Source organism: Narcine bancroftii, chromosome 3, assembly GCF_036971445.1.
Source record: "Narcine bancroftii isolate sNarBan1 chromosome 3, sNarBan1.hap1, whole genome shotgun sequence".
Lineage (NCBI taxonomy): Eukaryota > Metazoa > Chordata > Chondrichthyes > Torpediniformes > Narcinidae > Narcine > Narcine bancroftii.
The window spans coordinates 340971822-340995123 of record NC_091471.1 but is presented as its reverse complement, the minus strand read 5'-3'; the positions used below and the strand labels follow the sequence as shown (position 1 = coordinate 340995123).

Genomic DNA, 23302 nt, shown 5'->3' with positions numbered 1-23302 from the left:
CACATCACGCGCTCCTCTTCACTCTGGTGTCAGGCAAGGAATGTCACTTGGGATGAAGAATTGTTGGCAGCATTCAAGAATGCCAAGGAAGCACTGACTAATGCTGCATTGCTGGTCCACCCAAGAACTTGTGTCCTGACAACCCTGACAGTGGATGTGTCCAGTCCAGCAATAGGAGAGGTGCTTGAACAGGACATTGGAAACCATTGGCTTTCTTTAGTAAGCACCCAAGACCACCAGAACTCAAGTATAGTACTTCAGATCAAAAATTTTTGGTACGTACCTAGCTATTAGACATTTCAGATATTTTCTAAAAGGCAGGCATTTTACAGCTTTTACGGACCACAAACTGCTTACATTTGCCTTTACTAAGGTATTAGATCCATGGTTGGCTCATAAACAGAGGCATTTATCATACGTTTCTGAGTTCACAACAGTCATCGAACACATCTCAGGGAAGGCCAACATAATGGCAGATGCACTGTCTTCCCCGGCCATATAATCCGTGCAGACCTTAGCCCAAAGAGTGGACTAAGTTGCACTTGCAAAAGTGGAACAGGAAGAGGAAGAAATTCCATGTTTCGGAGCAGGAGACTTGAGGAAATGCCGGTAGGCCTTAGGGAAGCTCAAACTCCTGTGTGACGTGTCTACGTGTCTTACTTACTCACCTAATTGTTCTGGTGACCTGGAGGCAGCAGGTATTGGATGCAGTGCATGGGTAGGCACATCCATAAATCAGAATGTCTGTCCGAATGGTAACCAATAAATTAGTGTGGCATGGCCTTCAATAACACTTCAGCAACTGGATGAAGACATGCCCTCGTTGCCAGATATCCAAAGTCCAGCAACACACGAAAGTCCCACTACAATCTTTTGAGCCAATGTATCGGAGATTTGACTACATACACATGGACATTATAGGACCCCTGCCGATGTCACGTGGTTCCCGTTTTCTTCTCATTATAGAGGATCTGGCCACGCTGGGGCCAAAGTGATTCTACTGGCAGACATGACTATCGACACCTGCACCAGGGTCCTCACTTCTGTCTGGATAGCACGTTTTGATCTGCCACCGCACATCACATCTGTCACAGGAGTCTAATTCATGTCAAGCCTGTGGTCAGCAATGGCCACCCTGCTTGGAACCAAGTTGCACCACACAACCATGTAAAACTTACAATCCAAAGGACTAGTAGAAAGGTTCCACAGGCATTCGAAATTGGCCCTTATGCCACATCTGCAGGGACCTAACTGGGTTGACAAATTACCGTGGGTGCTCTTGCGCATACAAATGGCACCTAAGCATAGTATAGGAGCCTCGTCGGCAGAGCTGGTCTACAGCACGCCCCTGATGGTTCGAGGAGAATTTGTATCAGACTCACTAGAATGGGAGGAGATGCCCACAGCGGTCCTAAGCAAGCTCCGTGAGTTCTTTAGTGTCCATACAGCCATCTCAACACGGTCAGGCCAGGTCTTATATACCCCATAACTTGCAGGACAGCAAGTACGTTTTCATACAGAAAGGAGCACACCGAACACCATTCCAGCATCTGTATGAGGGTCTCTTCGAGGTACTAAGATGCAATGTTTCAACGTACATTTTGGACATCAGAGGTAAAGAGGAAGCTTTTGCAATTGACAGCCTCAAACCTGGATCTGGACAGACCAGTCATGGTTCAGGCACCCAAACAAAATATATACAGACTTTGGGGGTCCACGGTGAGATTGTTGGTTCAGGTGGGGGGGGGGTCATGTGGTGACCCACTTACCAGCAAGCGATCTGACTCCCAAAATAGTGTATGTGCTGAGGAAACTGCATCCGACACAGGTTTTCATCTGGGCTGATGTCACTTCCTGTCCATGTGACAGAAGCAGTATATAAGCCGAGCATGCAAGCCTGGAGGTGTCAGTCTTGCACTTGACTCCACAGCATGTACGTTGACTTCCTTGTGTATACATCATGTTCAGCGATTCCACAACATGTACACAGTTTATAGTAGCTCGGTATAGAATACTTCTTTACAGAGTAAGTAAATGAGGAATACTGATATGATTCAAAGAAGTAATGATCATTTTGAGCCTCAATTAATGAATGAACAACAAAATGAAGACAGCACAGACTAATTGAAAACAATCAAACTGGCTGTTTGAAAGAATGTCTTTAACTGAACAAACAAATGAGCTCCATACTCAGAATGTTCCAAGTGATTTAGGAAACTAGAGCACAGTTTAGCTGAATTCACTACCTTATCAGAAGGGGAGATAAACAGGGTTTTTTTTGTATTGATCAAAATTGCTTTCCAAGGATAAGAGAGTATTTAACTGAAAGATATGTAATTATTGCTCAAAGTGGATTATAAAATAAATTTGCACTCCTAAAATCAATGAGAATGCTGTTTGGAATGAACCAAAATTTTTTAGGAGGTTTCATGGATAAACTAAAGATGTTAAGTTGAATAAAAGTGGAAGATTGATAGTTATAGAATGTAACAAAATTAAAAATTAGAAAATAAACAAAAGGCATAAAATAGCATGCATAAAAAGCCACACAGGAAGTCAACCATAATAGCAAAATACATATAATGACAACATTGGAGGGTAGAACACTAGAGGAAAATATAGCAGGGTTAAAGGAGATTAAGATATGGCTGAAAGTCCGAGACTGACTTCATTTATATAATGCTTTTCAATATTTTAACTCATCCCAAAATAGTTCATTGTGAAATACTTTTGGAATGCAGTAATTATTACATCTACTTCAGACAGCAATGACAAAGATTCCCAGTTTTATCAGTTCTGGTTGAGAGAGCATTGTTGGACAATTTACAAAATGCTTCCAACACCTTTTTATTGAGACAAGCTAAAGATTCATTTTGTCTATCTGAACTGGTTAATGGAAACTCGACACCTATTATTTATTAACATTCTAGGGTTGAATTCAAAACTTCTAACTTAAAGCTTGTGTTACATAATAGCCCCTTTTCTACCACAAAGCTGTGGTGTTCCTGTAGACATGACCCATCTTAGGAAGCCAGCTTGCGCATTGACACAGAGCCAAAAAAAGCTGGCTCTGTGCACGCCAGCTTCCTGAAGCAAAAGAGGTGTATGTGTGTCGCAGTAATGTCGGCGTCAACTGTGAAGTATAACATATGCACCCAGATGTGTCATTGCTGTGCACTCAATTGGCAGTTGGACACCATATGCATTTGGTAGCCTTGTACATTCTGTGCAGTCTGAGAACTCGATCAAAGCTTCTGAGCATCATAATTGAAAATATTAAGCAAGTTCATGGGTACTGCTGAATTTCCTAAAATTTGAATTTCCCGCACTTAGGTCGTACGCTAATGAGATCATCGTGACGCCATTAGCCCTTTCTGTTTCGACCCAGCCACACGGGGCAATTGTTTTTGATAGGTCCTGTAGCACTACGTTCCACCACTGAGAATACCCCCTCCCCCCCATGGAGGATCAAAGACAGTTAAGTCTGGCCCACTCAATCCGCCGTCAATTTTTTTTAAAAACACTGTGTTCGAAAGGCGGATAAAACTGGCTTTCAAGCACTTTGTAGAAGCAGCTAAAAAGTGAGGTAATCAACACTGAGGAAAAATAGCATGAAGGAAAATCTAAATGCGTATTTTACATTGGCCTTTAAAGTGATGAATGAAGGAACATTATCAGCGATGATATCGAGGAGTGGCAATTAGTCAAGGAAAGAAACATCATGATGAATAAATTAATAGAAGTGAAATGATTACAGGCCACATAGTTCCACCAGATGGTGTTTAAAGAAGTAAGGAAATTTATCATAATGTTCTGGCATTCACTTGAACAGTACTAGAAGGAAGCAAATGGATTGAACTTATTTCTGATAACACAAAGGAGTTAGGAACAAAACTTCTATGAACCAATACGTTTAAAGATAGTTGTAATACAATTGCTAAGATCCATTGCCAGAAATAGAATTACGAACAGTTGGAAAGATTCAAGCTATCACTAATTTTTACTGCGAAAATCATTGATACACGAGAGGATATTGTTAATTCTTTTCTTTATGTATCAGTCTTTATGTATTTGAGGCTTCAGTTGGTCAAATGGACAGTTGGAGGTAGATCAACTGTTTCAAAGCTCCAACAATTTTGATTTGGTTCAGAGGTTCAGTGCTGTATGTGTGGAGTTTGCATGATCTCTCTGTGGCTGCATGAGTTTCCACGAGATGCTCCTGCTTCCTCCCACATCCATAAGATATGGTGGTTTTTGGGTTGTTTGTTCATTGTAAATTGCTCAAGTTGTCTGTTGGGAGAATCAGAATTTATCGTCATGAACATGTCACAAAATGTATTGTTTTGCGACAGTATCAGAGTGCAAACATTTATATAAAAACCACATTTCAAAATAAATAATAATAGTGCAATAATTCTTTTTAAAAAGCAAGGTGAGGTAGCGTCTGTGGTTCATTGTTCATTCAAGAAGCTGACCTTGTGCCGCTGAGTGCTCGTCTTCAGACTCCTGTTCCTTTTTCCCCAATGATAGCAGAGTGAAGAGGGCATAGCCTGAGTGGTGGGGGTCCTTGAGGATAGAGGTTGTTTTTTTTAAAGACACTGCCTCTTGTAGATGTCCTCAGTGGTGTAAAAATTGGTGCCCATGATATTGCAGGCCAAGTTAGCAACCTTCTTGAGTTTTTTTCCTGTCCTGAGCATTGGGATCACCATAACCAGACAGTAATGCAACCAGACAGAATGCTCTCCATAGTACACCTGTAGAGATTTTCCAGAGTCTTTGGTGACATACCGAATCTCCTCAAACACCTCACAAAGTATTGCCGCTGGCGGGCCTTCTTCACGATGGCATCGACATGGAAGCTCCAGGACAGATCCTCAGAGATTTTGACATGCAGGAATTTGAAGTTCTTGACCCTCTCCACTGTTTGAGCCCTTCATGAGGACTAGTTTGTGTTCTCCTGATTTCTCAGGGGGTGAAAAAGGTAAAGGAATTGATTGAGTCCATGCTGGCCTCATGCAGAGCAAATGGTTCCCATGGTTACCTATGTCATAATGAAACAGGAAAGTCAGCTTTCGCCAAACCGAATGATAGAAAGGGGATAATGGAAAAAGTCCCTCCAGAATAGAGGAATGCATTGGCTTCCAAAACAAAAACAGTTGCATCAAATATTTTTATTTAGTTAATGAGTATAAATATCAAAGTGCAAGTTGTGTTTACAATGGATTTCTGTGTACATTGGTTGAGTATGATTCCCATTTAGGCTTCCAGCTCTCATGTATATATATACATATATATATATATATATATATATACATGAACGTTCAGTCATGGTCTCACCTACAACAGCCCAAGCATATAGATATATAGATATAGATATATATATACATGAACGTACAGTCATGGTCTCACCTACAACAGCCCAAGCATATAGATATAGATATAGATATATATATATATACATGAACGTACAGTCATGGTCTCACCTACAGCAGCCCAAGCATATAGATATATAGATATAGATATAGATATATATATATACATGAACGTACAGACATGGTCTCACCTACAACAGCCCAAGCATATAGATATATAGATATAGATATATATATACATGAACGTACAGTCATGGTCTCACCTACAACAGCCCAAGCATATAGATATAGATATAGATATATATATATATACATGAACGTACAGTCATGGTCTCACCTACAGCAGCCCAAGCATATAGATATATAGATATAGATATAGATATATATATATACATGAACGTACAGACATGGTCTCACCTACAACAGGCCAAGCATCCACTGGGATTGTTCGTAATTCATCATTAAATTCGGACTTTTGAATGCTGCACAGAGCCTTATGTGAGCAGATTATTTCATTAACATTGGCAGGTTTTCGTGACTAAATTAAACTGACAGGATCTGGCACGGCAATGATCAATTTGTGTTTTATCATGTTATAATCAGATAATGGGAGTTTGAACATATAATTCCAGTGCTTGTTAAATCTGAAAGGAATACTGGCAAATTAAGTGACCCAACGTCCACTCCTCTTTGAGGGGCAACAATAAGCAAACCACATTGCAGTATAAACTAGAGACCCAATGTTGGCTCGGTGAACTTTTACATGGTTCACAGTTTGTTAATATTTTCTGAGCATTCACACTGGCAGGTGAACCGCTAACTTCCCAGATGAAAGGGGCTAGTTTGCCCCGCTGCCTGACTAGTGTCCCTGCTTCTACAGACACGTGTGCTGTATCTCAAGGCAGTACCTGGTGCTGCACTGACTGATGATTGACAGGTAAGGCTAGAGGATAAATGTGTCTGATTCCTTCATCCTATAATGTCTACACAGGTCCTATTACAGTCTTCATTTTCACTTTAACTGATCACATTTAATGTCTGTGCAGCCGTTTGTCGATAACAAAAAATACAGATGCATAAAATTTGAATAAAACTGAAAGATAACCATCTGTAACTTGGAAAAAGGTGAGATTTTTTTTTTGCCGCATTCACAAATTTGTAGCTCAGTTTCAACATCGTCACAGCTGACAAAGTCCCATATTAAATAAACCATTCTGAATGCAGGAGATGCTCTGCATAGGGTATTTGGGATGATATGTACTGTTCATAGTCTCATTGCAGAAGCAAACAAAGAACAGGATTTCTTTTTACTTGATTATGATAATGTAATTCTGGAAGGTAAATTTCTAAACACAATTTAACCATGATTACCCAAAATCTAATGATAGCTACAGAGAAATAACCTGGAAATTTGTGGTGTAAATATTAAGTGAAATGCATCATGGCTATTTACCTTAGGAAACTGCCTGAACTTGGCTCTAACCTTATGTTTTAGTTTGTAAGCTCAGAACAACTGTACGTTTTGACACAATTAATCTCCTCTTGAATTCTGTAATTACTATAGCACTGGAATATTCGCCACTTTTATTCTCTCTGGAATTTTAACAAGAAGTTGGGATGCACCAGATTTCAACCACTTACTCTTTTGATAATTTTTTGGAATATTTTCATTTTTCCAAGACTTGTATAGAACATTATAGCAAATATCATAAAAAATATTTTGTAATTACAAAGTCTCATAGGATTGCCCAAGTCTCATCCCTCCCTCCCATCTGCTAACATTAAAAAAAGGGAAGGGGTGTTTGAGCCTTCATTAATTAGTCCATTTCTTGATCTTCAGGAATTCAACGCTGTTAACCTAACGAGATGATTGAAACCTTTTCGGGGAAGTTAATTATATCCTTAAGCCAGTATGATTCAAATAAGGTTGGAATCATAAAAAAACTCATCATATTTCTTTCTTAGATTATAAATTAACTTTTCCAGAGAAGCACAACTTTGGATTTTCATATTCCAGCGAGAACTAAGAAGGGGGGAGTCGGACTTCCATGTAACAACTGTAACTCTTTTGATAACTAATGTATGGTGGAATGCCGCAAGATGTGTTTCAGATTTTATGTTGTGAGCATTTGCTTGTGTGGGATATGCAACGTGTTGCTAATTTCAAGATTTCGATTAAGCACGGTAAAGTTCACCATTGGACATGTAAAGAGTCCAATTCACCTGACAACAATTTTTTTTTTCAATCGGTTTGCTTCCCAAAAAAACAATTGGGGATGATGGTAGACAACTTCAAGCTGAACACAAAAATAATTTCAGAATTTCTGTATCATGTAAGAAGTTGGAGAAACATTAACTTCTACTGAATTTAGTTTGTTTAATCGCATAATGATGCTGATATAATGCATTAGTTCAACTGACCTCAGTTGAACTCAGCATCTGATGCCTCTCATGACAGCGTCCAACAAGAGTCAGCCATCGTCGATGGATTGCAGTTGCCCTAGTACAACTTTTCCATGGTCGCAATGTCCTGGTGTAACCTTTTACTATGTTCATCACTGACTGGACCAAGATCAGGGAAGATGTCCAAGTGCGAATGCAGTAAATGAATTTTCAAAATCATGTTGCACTAATATGCTTGAAGCATATTAAAAATATGACAGGAAATCACAAAAAGAGGTTACATCTAAATAACGGCACATGACAGGAAAATTTTAAGGTGATTTTCATGATCATCTGTTCAAGATCCATAAAATAATTCCAGGTGTTCAGAAAGCAAAATTTTTGCTTTGTGGTGCTTCTGAGCTTCGTTAATATACACTACATAACCAAGAATGGTAATTATTTTCAAAGAAATTTTGCTATTGAGTTGCAATTACAACATATTGCTGGTTACATATTAGTAGGTTATATTAGTATATTAGTAGGTGTTGGAGAACTCTCATTTCAGTTTTTTTTTAAAGAATAATTTGTACCATCGTGAAATTGATACGGGGTAAAGTGATATTTATCGGTTGTAGTGCACATTTTACAAATTGGTATTTGGAATTTGCTGCTGATGTACCTGCTAACAAGTTTGTTTTGTTTATTCCTCTAGCTCTAAAGAGTCCAGCTGCCTACCATGACCAAAGAAAAAGTCTGGAAAGAGCCAAGGTATGGACTCCCAATACCAGAATGTCAATCATTAGCCCCTTTCATGCGCCAGTGATCTCAGGAATCGAATGCCAATTGGCCTTTAAAGTGGCAAGTGTGAAAGCAAATCTGCTCAACGCCGGCATCAGATGACATCATCTCACACCGGGGATTGCCAGCCTTGACCCCTAATACAATCCCCGGTGTCTGCAGATGCTGGCGTTGAGATCAGGCAAGTGTGAAACGGGCAAATGTAGGCACTTTCTATTAAAGGTAGAACAGACCAAACACCGGGGATAAACCCTTGCAAGTGTGAAACAGTTCAGTGTCCCGGTTATGAGTGGTCTAGTGTGAAAAGCCAAAGCCCCCATTCCTATCCCAGGACACTGAAGTGTGAAAGGGGCTATTGAACTGGTATTAATTTAAGTAACGTTCAGAAATTGAATTGAGCAATATGTGTATCGGAAGACAGAACATATCCATCTTGCAGTCTGTTAGTAAATATATCTGTGCATTCTATCATTTTGTTATTATCAAGCACTCAGTTACTTGTTCCCATTGTGAGGGCAGAATCCTCATTCATTGAATGGCAGCTTCAATACATTTGCAAATGGTTCTGAAGAATGCTTTGAGCTGAAGTGATCTTTCATTGTCTTTTCAATTGTGGGTGACTTACAGTTGGCTCTCAAAGTTGTTGAGTGTGACAGAAAGTATCGTTTTGAAACTTCCCAGATTTTCATCTTTAAACTTGACAAGATTTTCTCTCACTGCCATCCATTGCTTAAAGGAATGTTAATGTTACAATTTTTCTTACCAGTGTGGTCATGGAGACATTTCCCTGAAAGTCACTGGGTTTTTAAAAACATTTTAACACTGCATTTGCAGTTTTCAAATTACCATTTGTGTTGTCAATAGTTTGCTGACCTCACTCAAACTTGGAGGTTTCTCTCCCAATTCCAACTCTTCTCTCATCTGTAGTTTCCAGGTCCTATGAATGCAGTTTTCTTGTAATAGTCCAGATGTTTCCATTGACATTTTTTTCCTTGGCCATTCATTCCAAAATGGTTAACAAAATGTTATTGGTAAGAAAACTAAGATTCTGTGTGATAAAATTGTGTTGAATTTCTGGCTGTACCGAAACTGCCCAGATTATACTACGATTTCTACCAGCTGAGAAGGACCTATTCAACAGAAAACCAACATCAAGACATGGTGAAAAATTACCTATTAGACACGAGGAGCCATCAATCATGATGGGAAAACAATTTGCTCAGGAGTTTAGTATTTCAGATACTTTTAATGAATTTGCCATTTGAATAATGGCAAGACTATTATTTCCATTAGTTTGTGTTTGAATGTCCCAATGCTATTTTTTAAATTAAAATTTGGACATAAAGTACAGTAAAGAGGCCCTTGCATCCACAAGCTCCCCTGCTGCCCAAAAGTACCCAATTTTTTGAAGGGTGGGAGGATATTGGATCACCTGAATGAAATCCACGCAGACACGGGGAGAATGTATAAACTCCTTACAGACGCATGGGTTTCGAATCCCGGTCCCAGTCGCCGACGTAGGAACAATGTGGCGCTACCCGCTATGCCAACCGTGCAGCCCTCTCGGTTAAGATTATCAAATCTTGATTCAGTCTCCAACCCCCTATTTTTATTTGTTTAATAATTTGAATTATATGATTTCCACATTCGGTGTTCCCCTGTGTAATCCAAGAATTAGAATGTAATCTGAATCCAGTTTTTTTTTAAAAGCGACCAAATTGTTCTTACAGTAACCAAGAGTTGAGGGTCAGGAGCAGAAAGAAAATGGTTAATCCAAAGACTTCAAATTAATTCACCACCGGTGAACAACTGATGACTGGAATAACAGCACAAACCAAAGCAGGCTTTGTGAAGTTAATTAGCATTTTTGTTCCTTTTTTTTAACATCCAAATAAAATTGAAGAGGAGAACCTGGAAAATCTATCTTTTTTTTTTGTAATTCTTTATTTATCGCACCATGAACCATATCAACCAATATATTTACAGATGCATCTCTTTAAATATTCACAGTGACATTTTCTCTTTTTTTTCCCCCATCCCTCCCTTCCCACCCCCCTCCAAAAACAGTAAATATTGAACATATAAAATACAATATAACAGTATCTTTATGCAAAAGGAATACAAACAAAAAAGACGTATCATCTACTTATACACATTAAATCTGAACGTGTTTATCTTCTTATCATTTTAGGTGGTCCGAGGCCTGCTATTTCTGTTATGTTCCATATGTGGTTCCCAGGTTTTTTCAAACATTGTAACTTTGTCTTTTAAATTATATGTGATTTTTTCTTTTCCAATGGGATGGATACACTTAAACTCGGTTATATATTGCGTTAATGTTTATAGTCATATGGTCCAACGTGGCCATTCTCTATCTTTATTTTCACTTCTTTTCCACCTCTTCACCACCTCCATCCCCTTTTTTTCCATTACTGTTTTTTAAATTTTCCTTTTTAATCTCAATATATGACAATGCACTTAAGACATGAAATACCCCAACAATCTCCACAAGCAATAAATCTTTAACCCCAAAAGAACCTCCCCTCCATGGATTGCCCCTTGTCCCTTAACGGCAACCACAACTCCCCTTTCCATTCAGTTTGCGAACTTACTCGCAAGCGTCAACCGATTTCGTAGCGACCATTATTCTCCCACCCCCAGCCCCCCCAGAGAACACTATTTTCCTATACATATAACAAAGCTCTCTTTTTTTCCCCTTCTTCCCCTTCTCTTATCCATCTTTAAATCTTTATATATACATTATCTTTACTTTTTATTTTTACATATTTTTGTATATTTTCTTGCCGGTCTTCCTTCTTGTCACTCCTCCTGTCCTGAAAATGTTCAGCAAATTCTTGGGCTTTCTTTGGGTCCAAGAACAGTCTATTCCATTCCCCAGGAATAAATACTTTGAATACTGCTGGATGTCTTAATATAAAGTTATAACCTTTCTTCCATAAGATTGTTTTCACCGTGTTGAATTCCTTCCTCTGCTTTAAAAGTTCGAAGCTTATGTCCGGGTAAAAAAAATATTTTTTATCCCTTATATTCCAAAGTGTCTTGTCTTCTCTAACCTTCTTTCTTGCCTGCCTCAATATGTTTTCTCTTGTCTCATATCTTAGAAGTTTTACCAATATGGATCTCAATTTTTGATGTGGTGGCGGTTTCAGTACTAGAGCTCTATGCGCCCTTTCGATTTCTATTTCTTCATGTAAGTCTGCCATTCCCAGCACCTTCAGGATCCATCCTTTTATAAATTCCTTCATATCTGACCCTTTGTCTTCTTTCAGGCCCACTATTTTTATGTTGTTTCGCCTACTGTAGTTTTCCAACACGTCAATTTTTTGTAACAATAAATCTTGTGTCTTTTTCATTTATTTTTCACTCTCTTCCAACTTCCCTCTTAAATCATTTATCTCCATTTCTACAGCAGCTTCTCGTTCCTCCACATTTTCTACTCTTTTCCCTATTTCAGTCATGACCAACTCTAAGCTTTGCATTCTGTCTTCAGCTCTTTTCATTTTTCTTTTGATTGAACTAAATTCTAATGATCGCCATTCTTTTAATGATCTCATTTGTTCTTCAAAAAAGACTTTATCTAAATCTTGTCCTTTTATTTTACCTTCTTTCCTTTGAAATTTTTGGTCTTCTTCCTCCTCTTCTGTGTCTGTATCTATGCCTGTGTTATCTTCTCTTCTCTGTATCTGTGTATCTTCATCCTTCACTGGTGAGCTGCTTCTGTATCCTTGCTGGGCCTCCAGCTGCTGTGCCTCCTGCTGATGGGCCTCCTGCTGTAAGTCGGCCCATTGTTGGGCCTTCCGCTGCAGGTCGACCCGCTGCTGGGCCTCCTGCCACAGGTCGTCCCCCTGCCGGTCGCCCCGTTGCCGCTCACCTTCTTCCAGGCCTTCATTCTCTTTCTCACCACTCTTCTTTTCTTCTTTCCTGCTTACTTCCCCCAGCCAAATGCCCCGATACTGGGTGTCTCTCAGCTGGCCATTTCGCAGCTGGCCACTCCTCAGCTGAGTCCCCCTCCCGCCGGTGTTGACCTTTTCTTTTACTTGCGCATTGCGCACCTTTTCTTGGCTCTGAGAGCCATTTTTGAAGTCCGCCGGTTGGGAGAACACCGCTCCTCTGGGGACTCACCAACATCGGAGATCGGCCGCTCCTCTCCACTCCGACGTGCTGGTAAGGCCTTCTTCTTTCTTCTCCAGTGATTTTCCTTCTTCCCTTTTCTCTGTTATTCTTACTTGGTCTCCTTTTGGGTGCCATCTTCTGTCTCTTCTCTGTAACTTTATCTTTCGCTTCCTGTATTTTATGTTTATTGAGCTGTTTTTTCAAACTTTTTTTTTCTTTTCTCTGGAGAGGGCTGCTTCCACTCAACCAGTCACTACTCCATCACGTGACTCCCACCCCCCCCCCCCCCACCGAAAGTCTATCTTTTTGAGCCATTTGTACAAGCAAAGAAATGAAATAGATTATGCAAGGCTCCTTTTTCAGTTTCAACTATCAGTGTGTAAAGAGTTAGAGAAATGAAAAAGCAACAATGGTTTGAAACTCCCGAGTCCATCAACTCTCACGATCTGGAATGCTTTGAATCTGTAAACACGTTGTATGCTAATTAATCACTTGCAAATATTAACCAATTCCAACTAAAATGAACCAAGATCCATGTTGATCTCCACCTAATTAAACTGCCAGCGGAGGCTTTTGCGAGCTCAGCAAAAGCATAGTCGACGAACAGAAATGTTTGGTTACAGACAATATTCAAAACCCTTGCAAATCCTGAAGGGTGTCTGTGCTTAAAAACAAAGTTTTCCTGCTCAGAGGAAGATGATCAGAGCAATTTCCGTGGTCTAGATCTTCTGTGGTCGACCATCAATCAGGTCCCAAAGTGCTGGATGGAAGAGTTTTAACCTGTAACAGATTAGTAGGCAGTCTAAAGATTGAGAGCCCACCGCTGCTTATTTAAAAGAGAGAAAGAAAACATTTATTGCATGCCTTTTCAACAGCTAAATGAGAAACGGAAGGCTGGGTAAGGGAATAAGTGCAAGAGGAACTGTGAAAACTTGTCCAGGAATGCATCTGGTCGACACTGAACAATCTATCCCTAAAATAAACAGCTGTACTTCATGTGCCTACAGGTACCACGTATTCGATAATACAAGATGCATTTGGTATTCAAGACCTGTAGAAACTCGTGCAAAATGACTTAAGAATACAGATGGATTTACTAAAGTGATTTAATTTGCCTTCAAGCTAAATAAATTCATGGCCTCGGTCCAGCACTTTCCTTAGTCCTCTCAGCAAAGTGGTGCCATTGGTATAGACAGCACACTCCGACTGTTGTGCAAAAATCCCTTCCTTCACTGTGCAATGGCACGGTGATGATAGGCTGCAGTACATCACTCGGCCAACAGGTGGCCTAGAGACACGGCACCCAGCCAAATTACATCCGATCACCAGGTAGGCCCAGAGGGCCCATGGTCTAAAGGCAAGGTCCCGACTGTGTGCTCTCTCTCTCTCTCTTTTTTTCTCTCTCTCTCTCTTTTTTTCTCTCTCTCTCTCTCTCTCTCTCTCTCCCTCTCTCTCTCTCTCTCTCATAACAATGCCTCCCAGTTCTAACAACTCTGGTGTGACCCTGACCTCTGGAATTCTCAGTGGGGAGTTTACTCCTTCTCCTCGTCACAAGCATGAGTTTCCTCCTCTGTGCTCTGGTTTCCTCCCACATCCTGAAAACATTGAAGACTGCAGTTTCTCTCTATTATAGTTAAGGTGACAAAGGGGGAATGGACATGTGCGAGTGAGCATGTTGTGGGACGATGGGGAAATGGAGCTGAAAGGATTTCGTTTGGGTTGAAGGCTGCTGTCAGAGAGCAATCACCAAGGATCCACATCACCCAGCATACCCTCTGTTCTCATCAATGTTTTCATCAGGAAAGAGGTACAGATGCCATAAGACTCGCACCACCAGGTTCAGGAACAGCTGCTGCCCCTCCTCCATCACAATCCTCAATGACAAAGTCAATCAGACACTCATTTAAGGACTCGTACTTGTGCACTTTATTGATTTTCTTTTGTTCTCTCTGTATTGCACAGTTTGTTTACATTTCTTTATTTATTTGCATGTGTGTGTTGAGTACACTGTCAATAAATGGTAATTCGGTCTTGCCCGCAAGAAAAAGAATCTCGGGGTTGTATGCGATATTATGTGTGTACTCTGACAATAAATCTAAAATCTGCTTCAGTGTCAATTAGTGGTAATTTCTGAGACAGAAAAATTTTCAGCTGTCTCCCTGTACCTTGGTTCCTGGTGCGATCCACATAGAGTTTGGACATTCTCCCTGTGATTGTGAGGGTTTCCTCCAGGTTCTCCAGGTTTGTCTCATATCTCAACCAAATGAAGATTGGCAGGTTAGCCACTATAAATTGCCCCAGTGTATTGGTGGATAGTAGAAAATGGCAAGAACTGATGGGGACTAAAACAGAATCAGTTATTGGAAACTTACTGAGGAATAGGGAGCCAGCATTGACTCTGTGAGTCAAATGGCCTCCTTTAATTAAAAGGCATCATGGAAAGTGCTTGCATAACTCACCACTGCAGCAGTCTATGCTTTCGACAAGGGCCAGTTTTCCTCCTTGTACTGTCTCCTTTGTTTTATTTCTTCATTGAGCTGGGAGGCTCTAAAGGCTGTGTACGGCCCCTCACCCCAAGTCCAAAGCCCGCTGCGCAGCTCAGACGGCAAAGTCCTCCTCAGCGACAAGATCTCCATCCTCAACCGATGGTCAGAACACTTCCAATCTCTTTTCAGTGCCAACCGCTCAGTCCAAGATTCCGCCCTGCTCCAGCTCCCTCAACAGCCCCCAAGGCTAGAGCTGGATGAGGTTCTCACCCAGGATGAGAAATATAAGGCAATTGAACAACTGAAAAGTGGCAAAGCAGCGGATATGGATGGAATCCCCCCAGAGGTCTGGAAGGCTGACGGGAAAACTCTGCATGCCAAACTGCATGAGTTTTTCAAGCTTTGCTGGTACCAAGGAAAACTGCCTCAGGAGCTTTGTGATGCCACCATCATCACCCTGTACAAAAACAAAGGCGAGAAATCAGACTGCTCAAACTACAGGGGAATCACGCTGCTCTCCATTGCAGGCAAAATCTTCGCTAGGATTCTCCTAAATAGAATAATACCTAGTGTCGCCGAGAATATTCTCCCAGAATCACAGTGCGGCTTTCGCGCAAACAGAGGAACCTCTGATATGGTCTTTGCCCTCAGACAGCTCCAAGAAAAGTGCAGAGAACAAAACAAAGGACTCTACATCACCTTTGTTGACCTCACCAAAGCCTTCGACACCGTGAGCAGGAAAGGGCTTTGGCAAATACTAGAGCGCCTCGGATGCCCCCCAAAGTTCCTCAACATGGTAATCCAACTGCACGAAAACCAACAAGGTCGGGTCAGATACAGCAATGAGCTCTCTGAATCCTTCTCCATTAACAATGGCGTGAAGCAAAGCTGCGTTTCGCACCAACCCTCTTTTCAATCTTCTTCAGCATGATGCTGAACCAAGCCATGAAAGACCTCAACAATGAAGACGCTGTTTACATCCGGTACCGCACGGATGGCAGTCTCTTCAATCTGAGGCGCCTGCAAGCTCACACCAAGACACAAGAGCAACTTGTCCGTGAACTACTCTTTGCAGACGATGCCACTTTAGTTGCCCATTCAGAGCCAGCTCTTCAGCGCTTGACGTCCTGTTTTGCGGAAACTGCCAAAATGTTTGGCCTGGAAGTCAGCCTGAAGAAAACTGAGGTCCTCCATCAGCCAGCTCCCCACCGTGACTACCAGCCCCCCCACATCTCCATCGGGCACACAAAACTCAAAACGGTCAACCAGTTTACCTATCTCGGCTGCACCATTTCATCAGATGCAAGGATCGACAATGAGATAGACAACAGACTCGCCAAGGCAAATAGCGCCTTTGGAAGACTACACAAAAGAGTCTGGAAAAACAACCAACTGAAAAACCTCACAAAGATAAGCGTATACAGAGCCGTTGTCATACTCACACTCCTGTTCGGCTCCGAATAATGGGTCCTCTACCAGCATCACCTACGGCTCCTAGAACGCTTCCACCAGCGTTGTCTCCGCTCCATCCTCAACATTCATTGGAGCGACTTCATCCCTAACATCAAAGTACTCGATGGCAGAGGACAACAGCATCGAATCCACGCTGTTGAAGATCCAACTGCGCTGGGTAGGTCACGTCTCCAGAATGGAGGACCATCGCCTTCCCAAGATCGTGTTATATGGCGAGCTCTCCACTGGCCATCGTGTCAGAGGTGCACCAAAGAAGAGGTACAAGGACTGCCTAAAGAAATCTCTTGGTCCCTGCCACATTGACCACCGCCAGTGGGCTGATATCGCCTCAAACCGTGCATCTTGGCGCCTCACAGTTCGGCGGGCAGCAACCTCCTTTGAAGAAGACCTCAGAGCCCACCTCACTGACAAAAGACAAAGGAGGAAAAACCCAACACCCAACCCCAACCAACAAATTTTCCCCTGCAACCGTGTCTGCCTGTTCCGCATCGGACTTGTCAGCCACAAACGAGACTGCAGCTGATGTGGACATTTACCCCTCCATAAATCTTCGTCCGCGAAGCCAAGCCAAAGAAAATTTCTTCATTGGATTTTAATTGGATTCATTGTCTTATGCTGCCTCCCATCCCACAACTGAGCTAGAAGCTGTTGGCTTCCCCAAATCCATTCTTAATTGGATCATTTGGAGAGAACCAATCGGGCTGGTTGGAAGTATTCCAGGCTCCGACCACATAGTGAGGAGACCCCAACCCCCATCACACCCTTGAAATCTTTGAAAGCTTTAAATGTCTCAACATTCAGTGAAGTTTAAGAATTGTTAAAAATGAATGAAATAATTACAAAACTATTTAACATTTTGGAAAAAAAAATTCATTAAAACTTTATCGGTAAATGAAATGATTAAGAATATTAAATTAAACTGTAAATTTTATCCTTCCCTCCTGCTGCACATCCTCCAATTCCCATTGAAAAGTGTCACCACAGATTCTGAAAGGTGATTTTTCCTAATCCATACTGGGGAACACCAGCAAATTTGGATTCTCCATTGAGTGCTGAAATGAACCGATCCAGCAAGTCTGTCAGTAAGACCAGTGCTTCCTGTTTAAACCTGAGGGCCTTTTGGCAATTTTTAAGAAAATTCCTTTGTAAAAGCCCACAATATCAGACTCAAAATGAATGTAAGAGTTTATGTTTTGGATATTTTCTTTCTGGAGCGATCTGCCAAGCTTTATAATCTGGTCAGTTTGTCGTGCTCAATAACTGTCATGAGAAGCAGGGCAACCTTCTCTGCAGTGTAGCAGTTCAAAAGATGAGGATTCATTTGAGATACCTACCCACTCAAGTTTGCAAAAAGTGAATGGCATGTGGAGATCCCTTGGATTAGCAAAACTGCAAAATGATCTGTGATTGGAAAACTCGTCCATCACGAGTTGGGGAAGGTTGGACCTGTAGAAGAGGGACTGACTCCACTTGAACTGGAGGGGGACCAATGTGCTGGCAAGCAGATTTTCTAGAGCTGTGGGGGAAGGTTTAAACTAGTTTGGCAGGGGGGTGGGGAACAGAGTGTGATAACAGTGTCCAGGGAGTATGGCCACCTAGCTAGGAATAAAAAAGATAACAAAGGTAGGATGGAGATTAGGGTAGAAGGTAAAAAAGAGAATATATGTGAGGGTCATTCTCTGAGATGCATATATTTTAATCACCATTCCCTATTTCTATTATGAAATATAATTTCAATATATTTCATCATTTTCCAGACTGATACCTGGAACGTTAGGTTGTCTTATGAGGAAGGGTGCTCAGGCAAGAGTTGGACTTTCAAGAAAGGAGAGGCATCTTAATTTGAATATATAAAATCCAGTACCATCTTGACCAGCCAGAGGTCGGGACCGTGTTTCTACTTGTGCAAGAATCTCAAAGTTGGGATTACTATAAAAAAAAGGGTTGGCCATTCTAAGGTGGAGAAGAGGGCTTTTCGAATTCCTTACCTCAAAGGGGGAGAGAAAGCAGAGTTTTGAATATTCCTAAGGCACAGATAAATGAACACTTGGGCTGAGACTCAGGGGAAACCCCTCCAACAACAACGGAAGGGGGAGAAGTGGTGGTAATGGTGGAAATAGAATTGAATGTAAAAATGCACAGGGGTTGGAGTGTGTGGGTTTGGAAGTAAGGGTGGGAACAGACTTTGAACAGTTTTCCTTCTGTAAATAATTTATTCTGAATAAAGTCTATTATTAGTCAAAAAAACACTTGAAATCCAGGACTGAAAGGTTACAAAAGACTGAGTTGAAGCTCTTTTTGAATAGCAGAGGAAGCTCAAGGGATTGAATGGCTTATTCCTGCTCCGAAGGTGCATTTGTACTCCTTGTCCACAAACAGAGATTAAAAGCAAGTACTAAAATCTAATATTTATGCCTGTCAGGATTAAGATTCAACCACACACATCACTGTGAAAGTTTTTAATTTTCCACCAGTGGTTGCTCCTTTGTCATTAAGCTATATATTTCACCGAAGTTTAAATTTAATTAAAACCAACACTGTGATAGAGGCAAAATGTGATAACTGATTTAATTATCTTGCAAATTGAAAGGAGCTTTCTTTCAGACATTTGTTTGATCTTAAGTGGCGGTTCCACCCAATCGCTGTAAAAAAAGGAAGCTTCTGAAAGAATCTCTTCAATCAGTTCCCGCCCATCAAAAGGATAGTTCCTTCTATTTCCAGTATTAGGTTCATCTTCACTCAAAGTCTTTCAAAACAGACTGACTAAACTGCAAAATGGACTTTTAAGTCAGAGGGAGAATCTTTGAGATCTGGAACTTTGATTGGGCGCGATTGTAATTTTTCACCTCTTGCCCATTGAGACCAGTGAAACCCATTTGTGAAATGTTTGTGAAACAGATGATAAAGTACTCAAAAGTCAAGTGATGCAATTATGAATTCCACACTAACATGACATTACTAAGCAATCCTAGTAATGAAAGAAATAATTACTAAAGGAAGCCAGCAGGTTATGTAGCATCCTTGGGTCGGAATGGTCAGTCAACGTTTTGGGTCTAACCCCTTTGTCAATACTAAAGGGAAGAGTAGATTATATATATATTGTGGGAAAGAAACTGGGGGAGGATGGATAGAGCATGAGCACGAGGTCTCCCAATATTGAAATTAACTAGATGAAGATCTCTTCTCTTCTCTTCTTTCCTCTTTAGTTCTTTGAGAGTCTCCTTGGATAAAAGCATTTCCCTGAGGGCTCTTCTCTTTCGAGAACAGAAGTGTCCTTCTGAGGGAAGGGAGCCCAGAATTGCACACAACGTAAGATGGAAAGGAACTAGATAGTTTTATGCCTGAATAATTGTCCTTTGATTCCCTGGGGTACCAGTTTTAGTTCATTCCAGATTTTTATCAAGTGAAGTTTCCTATTCATCTCCAACTGCAAGGGTGCTAAAAGAAAATAATTTTGCCAGTGTTGAACTGAATCACAGCTTAAAAATATAATTTGTGATAAACTGCATAAACTGAAAATGCAGTTGGTCTAAAGAATAAAGGTATCACATTTATACAGTATAGCAAATAATTTTATTTTGGCAGTACACAGAGAACATTTGTTCATATTTCTAATGTTTGTACCAGATGGAACCATCACCCCAAAGGGATTAATTTTTTAAAAAATTTCAAGTAAATGTGTCTTTTGGTGTCATCAATATTATTTATTGACTCTTGATCTTTGTTCCTTTGTATTCTCCAATAGATTATAGAACATAGAACTTAGAAATCTACAGCACAGTCCAGAGAAGAGTAAAAGAATACAGCAACTGAATTGTATTGTTACACAAATAAAAAATGACCACTCTGCTCAAATTGAGACAATGTCCAAAACTTCTGTCAAGATGGAAGTGAAGTAATCTGTCAAATCAGAAGACAAGGCATAAATAGTACTGACATGGTTATAATTCATATTTAAAGATAAGGCATTAGGTAAGGCATATAATTATGGTCCAGGTGAAAGATTTCATGCAGAAACTTTAAGCCACAGAGTATCAATGCACTGCAGACTGTATTGTAAAATGAATGCAGAAGATATTGCAGTGGAGAAAGAAACAAACCCTGGCAATAGATAATTCAATTCATGCATGAAATGTATTAAATCCAGCAATTCAATGGAAGATATAGGCATTTTAATTTTGTCCCTCAATTATTTATTTGAACAGTGATTTGATGTTAAGGACATCAGTGCAGTGAAAATTTAAAGAAGAGTAGAAATTCTGCCTGTCCCACAGGAAAAAAGAATCTCAGGGACGTATGTGATGTCATGTATGTACTCTGACAAATTTGAACTTGCATGGATCATGTCTTGGTGCGAAGAAAAGTTTACATTTTTGTATATTTCATTGTAAGATTCCACTTTTTAAAAAAAATACAAGATAGAGTGAGGACAGAGGCAGGAAGATTTTTGACATGGATAAGTTAAACAAATCAATGAAGGGACAATACTGAAGGTGATGTAGAAATGGGCATCATCAGGGGAAAGCTGACACAATATTTCTAGGTGATACTGTTCAGTCACACTACATAGAAGAAGCGAGGATTTAGAAGTGCAGGAAGAAGAGTTTGCTCCAACTATTTTGTTACTGGATAGATAATGGAACCCAGAGAGTACAGACAAAGAGAATGAAGAGGATTTGGAGGAGAATGTAAATACATTGAGACAGACATATCTATAGAAAGAGAATGAAGAGGATTTGGAGGAGAATGTAAATACATTGAGACAGACATATCTATAGAAAGAGAATGAAGAGGATTTGGAGGAGAATGTAAACACATTGAGAAAAATTGCTGTGATCAGATTTCAGATCTGTCAGAGTACATACATGACATCACATCCAACCCTGAGATTCTTTTTGCTGCGGATAAGGCCGAATCACCACTTATTGGTAGTGGGGAAAAAACTGTACACCATATACATGTAAACATATAAAGAACTGTAAACAGATAACGAATGTATGCAAACCGTGAAATGCTGAAAGAATTTTTAAAAATCAATAAAGTCCACACGCAAGTGTCCTTAAATAAGTTTGTTGTTGAGGAGTCTGGTGGTGGCGGGGTAGCAGCTGTTCCTGGTGGTGCGAGTCTTGTGGCAACTATACCTCTTTCCTAATGGAAGCAGTGAGAACAGAGTGTGTGTGCTGGGTGATATGGATCCTTGATGATTGTTGCTGCTCTCTGATGGCAATGTTCATGATAGTGGAGAGAGTTTTGCCTGTGATGTCCTGGGCTGTGTCCATTACCTTTTGGAGGACTTTACACTCAGGGGTATTGGTGTCCCCTTACCAGACTGTAATGCAGCAGGTCAGCACACTTTCTACCACACATCTGTAGAAATTTGCCAAGATTTCTGGTGTCATACCAAACCTACGCAAACTCCTGAGGAAGTAGAGACACTGATGTGATTTCTTCATGATGTCATTGGTGTGTTGGGTCCAGGAAAGATCCTCCGAGATAGTGACTCCCAAGAACTTAAATTTGGTCATCCTTTCCACTGCTAATCCCCAGTGATCACTGGATTGTATACCTCTGGTTTTCCTTTCCTGAAGTCAACGATCAGCTCCTTAACTTTGGTGACGTTGAGTGCGAGGTTGTTGTTGGTGCACCATTCAGTCAAATTGTCAATTTCCCTCCTGTATCATCACCTTTCTTTATATAACCCACTACCATGGTATCGTCAGCAATTTTTTATATGATGTTATTGTCATACCGAACTACACTATCGTAGGTGTAAAGTGAGTAGAGTAGGGGGCTAAGAGCACAGCACTGTGGTGCTCTGGTACTGATGGAGATTGTAGAGGAGAATTTCTTACCAATCCTCACTGATTGTGGTCTGGAGGTGAGTAAATCCAGGATCGAGTTACACAGTGGGGTGTTGAGTCCCAGGTCTTGGAGTTTGCTGATCAGTTTTGAGGCGATGATGGTGTTAATTGCTGAACTGTAGTCGATAAAGAGCAGGGTTCCAGGGTTTTGTGTAGAGCCAGTGAGATGGCATCCGCCATCCACCTGTTGCTCCGATAGGTGAACTGGAATGTAACCATGTCGCTGCACAGACAGGAACTGATATGCTTTGAATGATGGTCACTTTAATTAGAAGTTGTTGCTGTTTGTTTAAAATAAAAGCTACTTTAATATTTGTGTACCATTTAAACTGAGAGTAGAAAAGCATTACTTTGGGTGAATGAATGAGTCCACATTCTTTGCACAGGGTGTTATTTGTGTCATCATTAAATCACACGTGACAGCACAGAGGAAAGCCCAGGAATTTGACTTTGCAGGAAATCTCCAGATTCCTCACAAAAGTGGTGCCCTCAATATATTCACATATTTCTTCTTAGCAATAGTTAAATTGGGGTGTAATTAAATAGTTCTGGGGATAAATAACTGGAGATAAGTTTAATAAAGTGTTATCTCCCCACTTTCCCACTTCACTGCCCCCGTCAAAGAAAAAGAGCTTCTTAACTATTTCTCAATTGCATCTCATTCATGATCCCATGGAATTATTCTTATCACATTCCTCTGTATGCTGCAGTGAGAATGAATACTAATTATCTATATATAGCTCACTCCAAGCAAAAACATCCTAAAAGTTACAGGCTTATGGGGAAATTGACA

The 23302-nt window shown here is 40.6% G+C and overlaps 1 protein-coding gene across 6 annotated transcripts in view; it reads left to right on the top strand.

The window, feature by feature from the left end:
- The window catches only part of myocd (myocardin), a 101029-nt gene that overhangs the window by 28771 nt on the left and 48956 nt on the right, over positions 1 to 23302 (top strand). For all 6 annotated transcript variants that reach the window (XM_069929507.1, XM_069929508.1, XM_069929506.1 and 3 more), the window contains one exon: positions 8470 to 8525. In XM_069929507.1, the coding sequence (XP_069785608.1) occupies positions 8470 to 8525 (56 nt within the window). The remainder of the gene's footprint in view (positions 1 to 8469; positions 8526 to 23302) is intronic.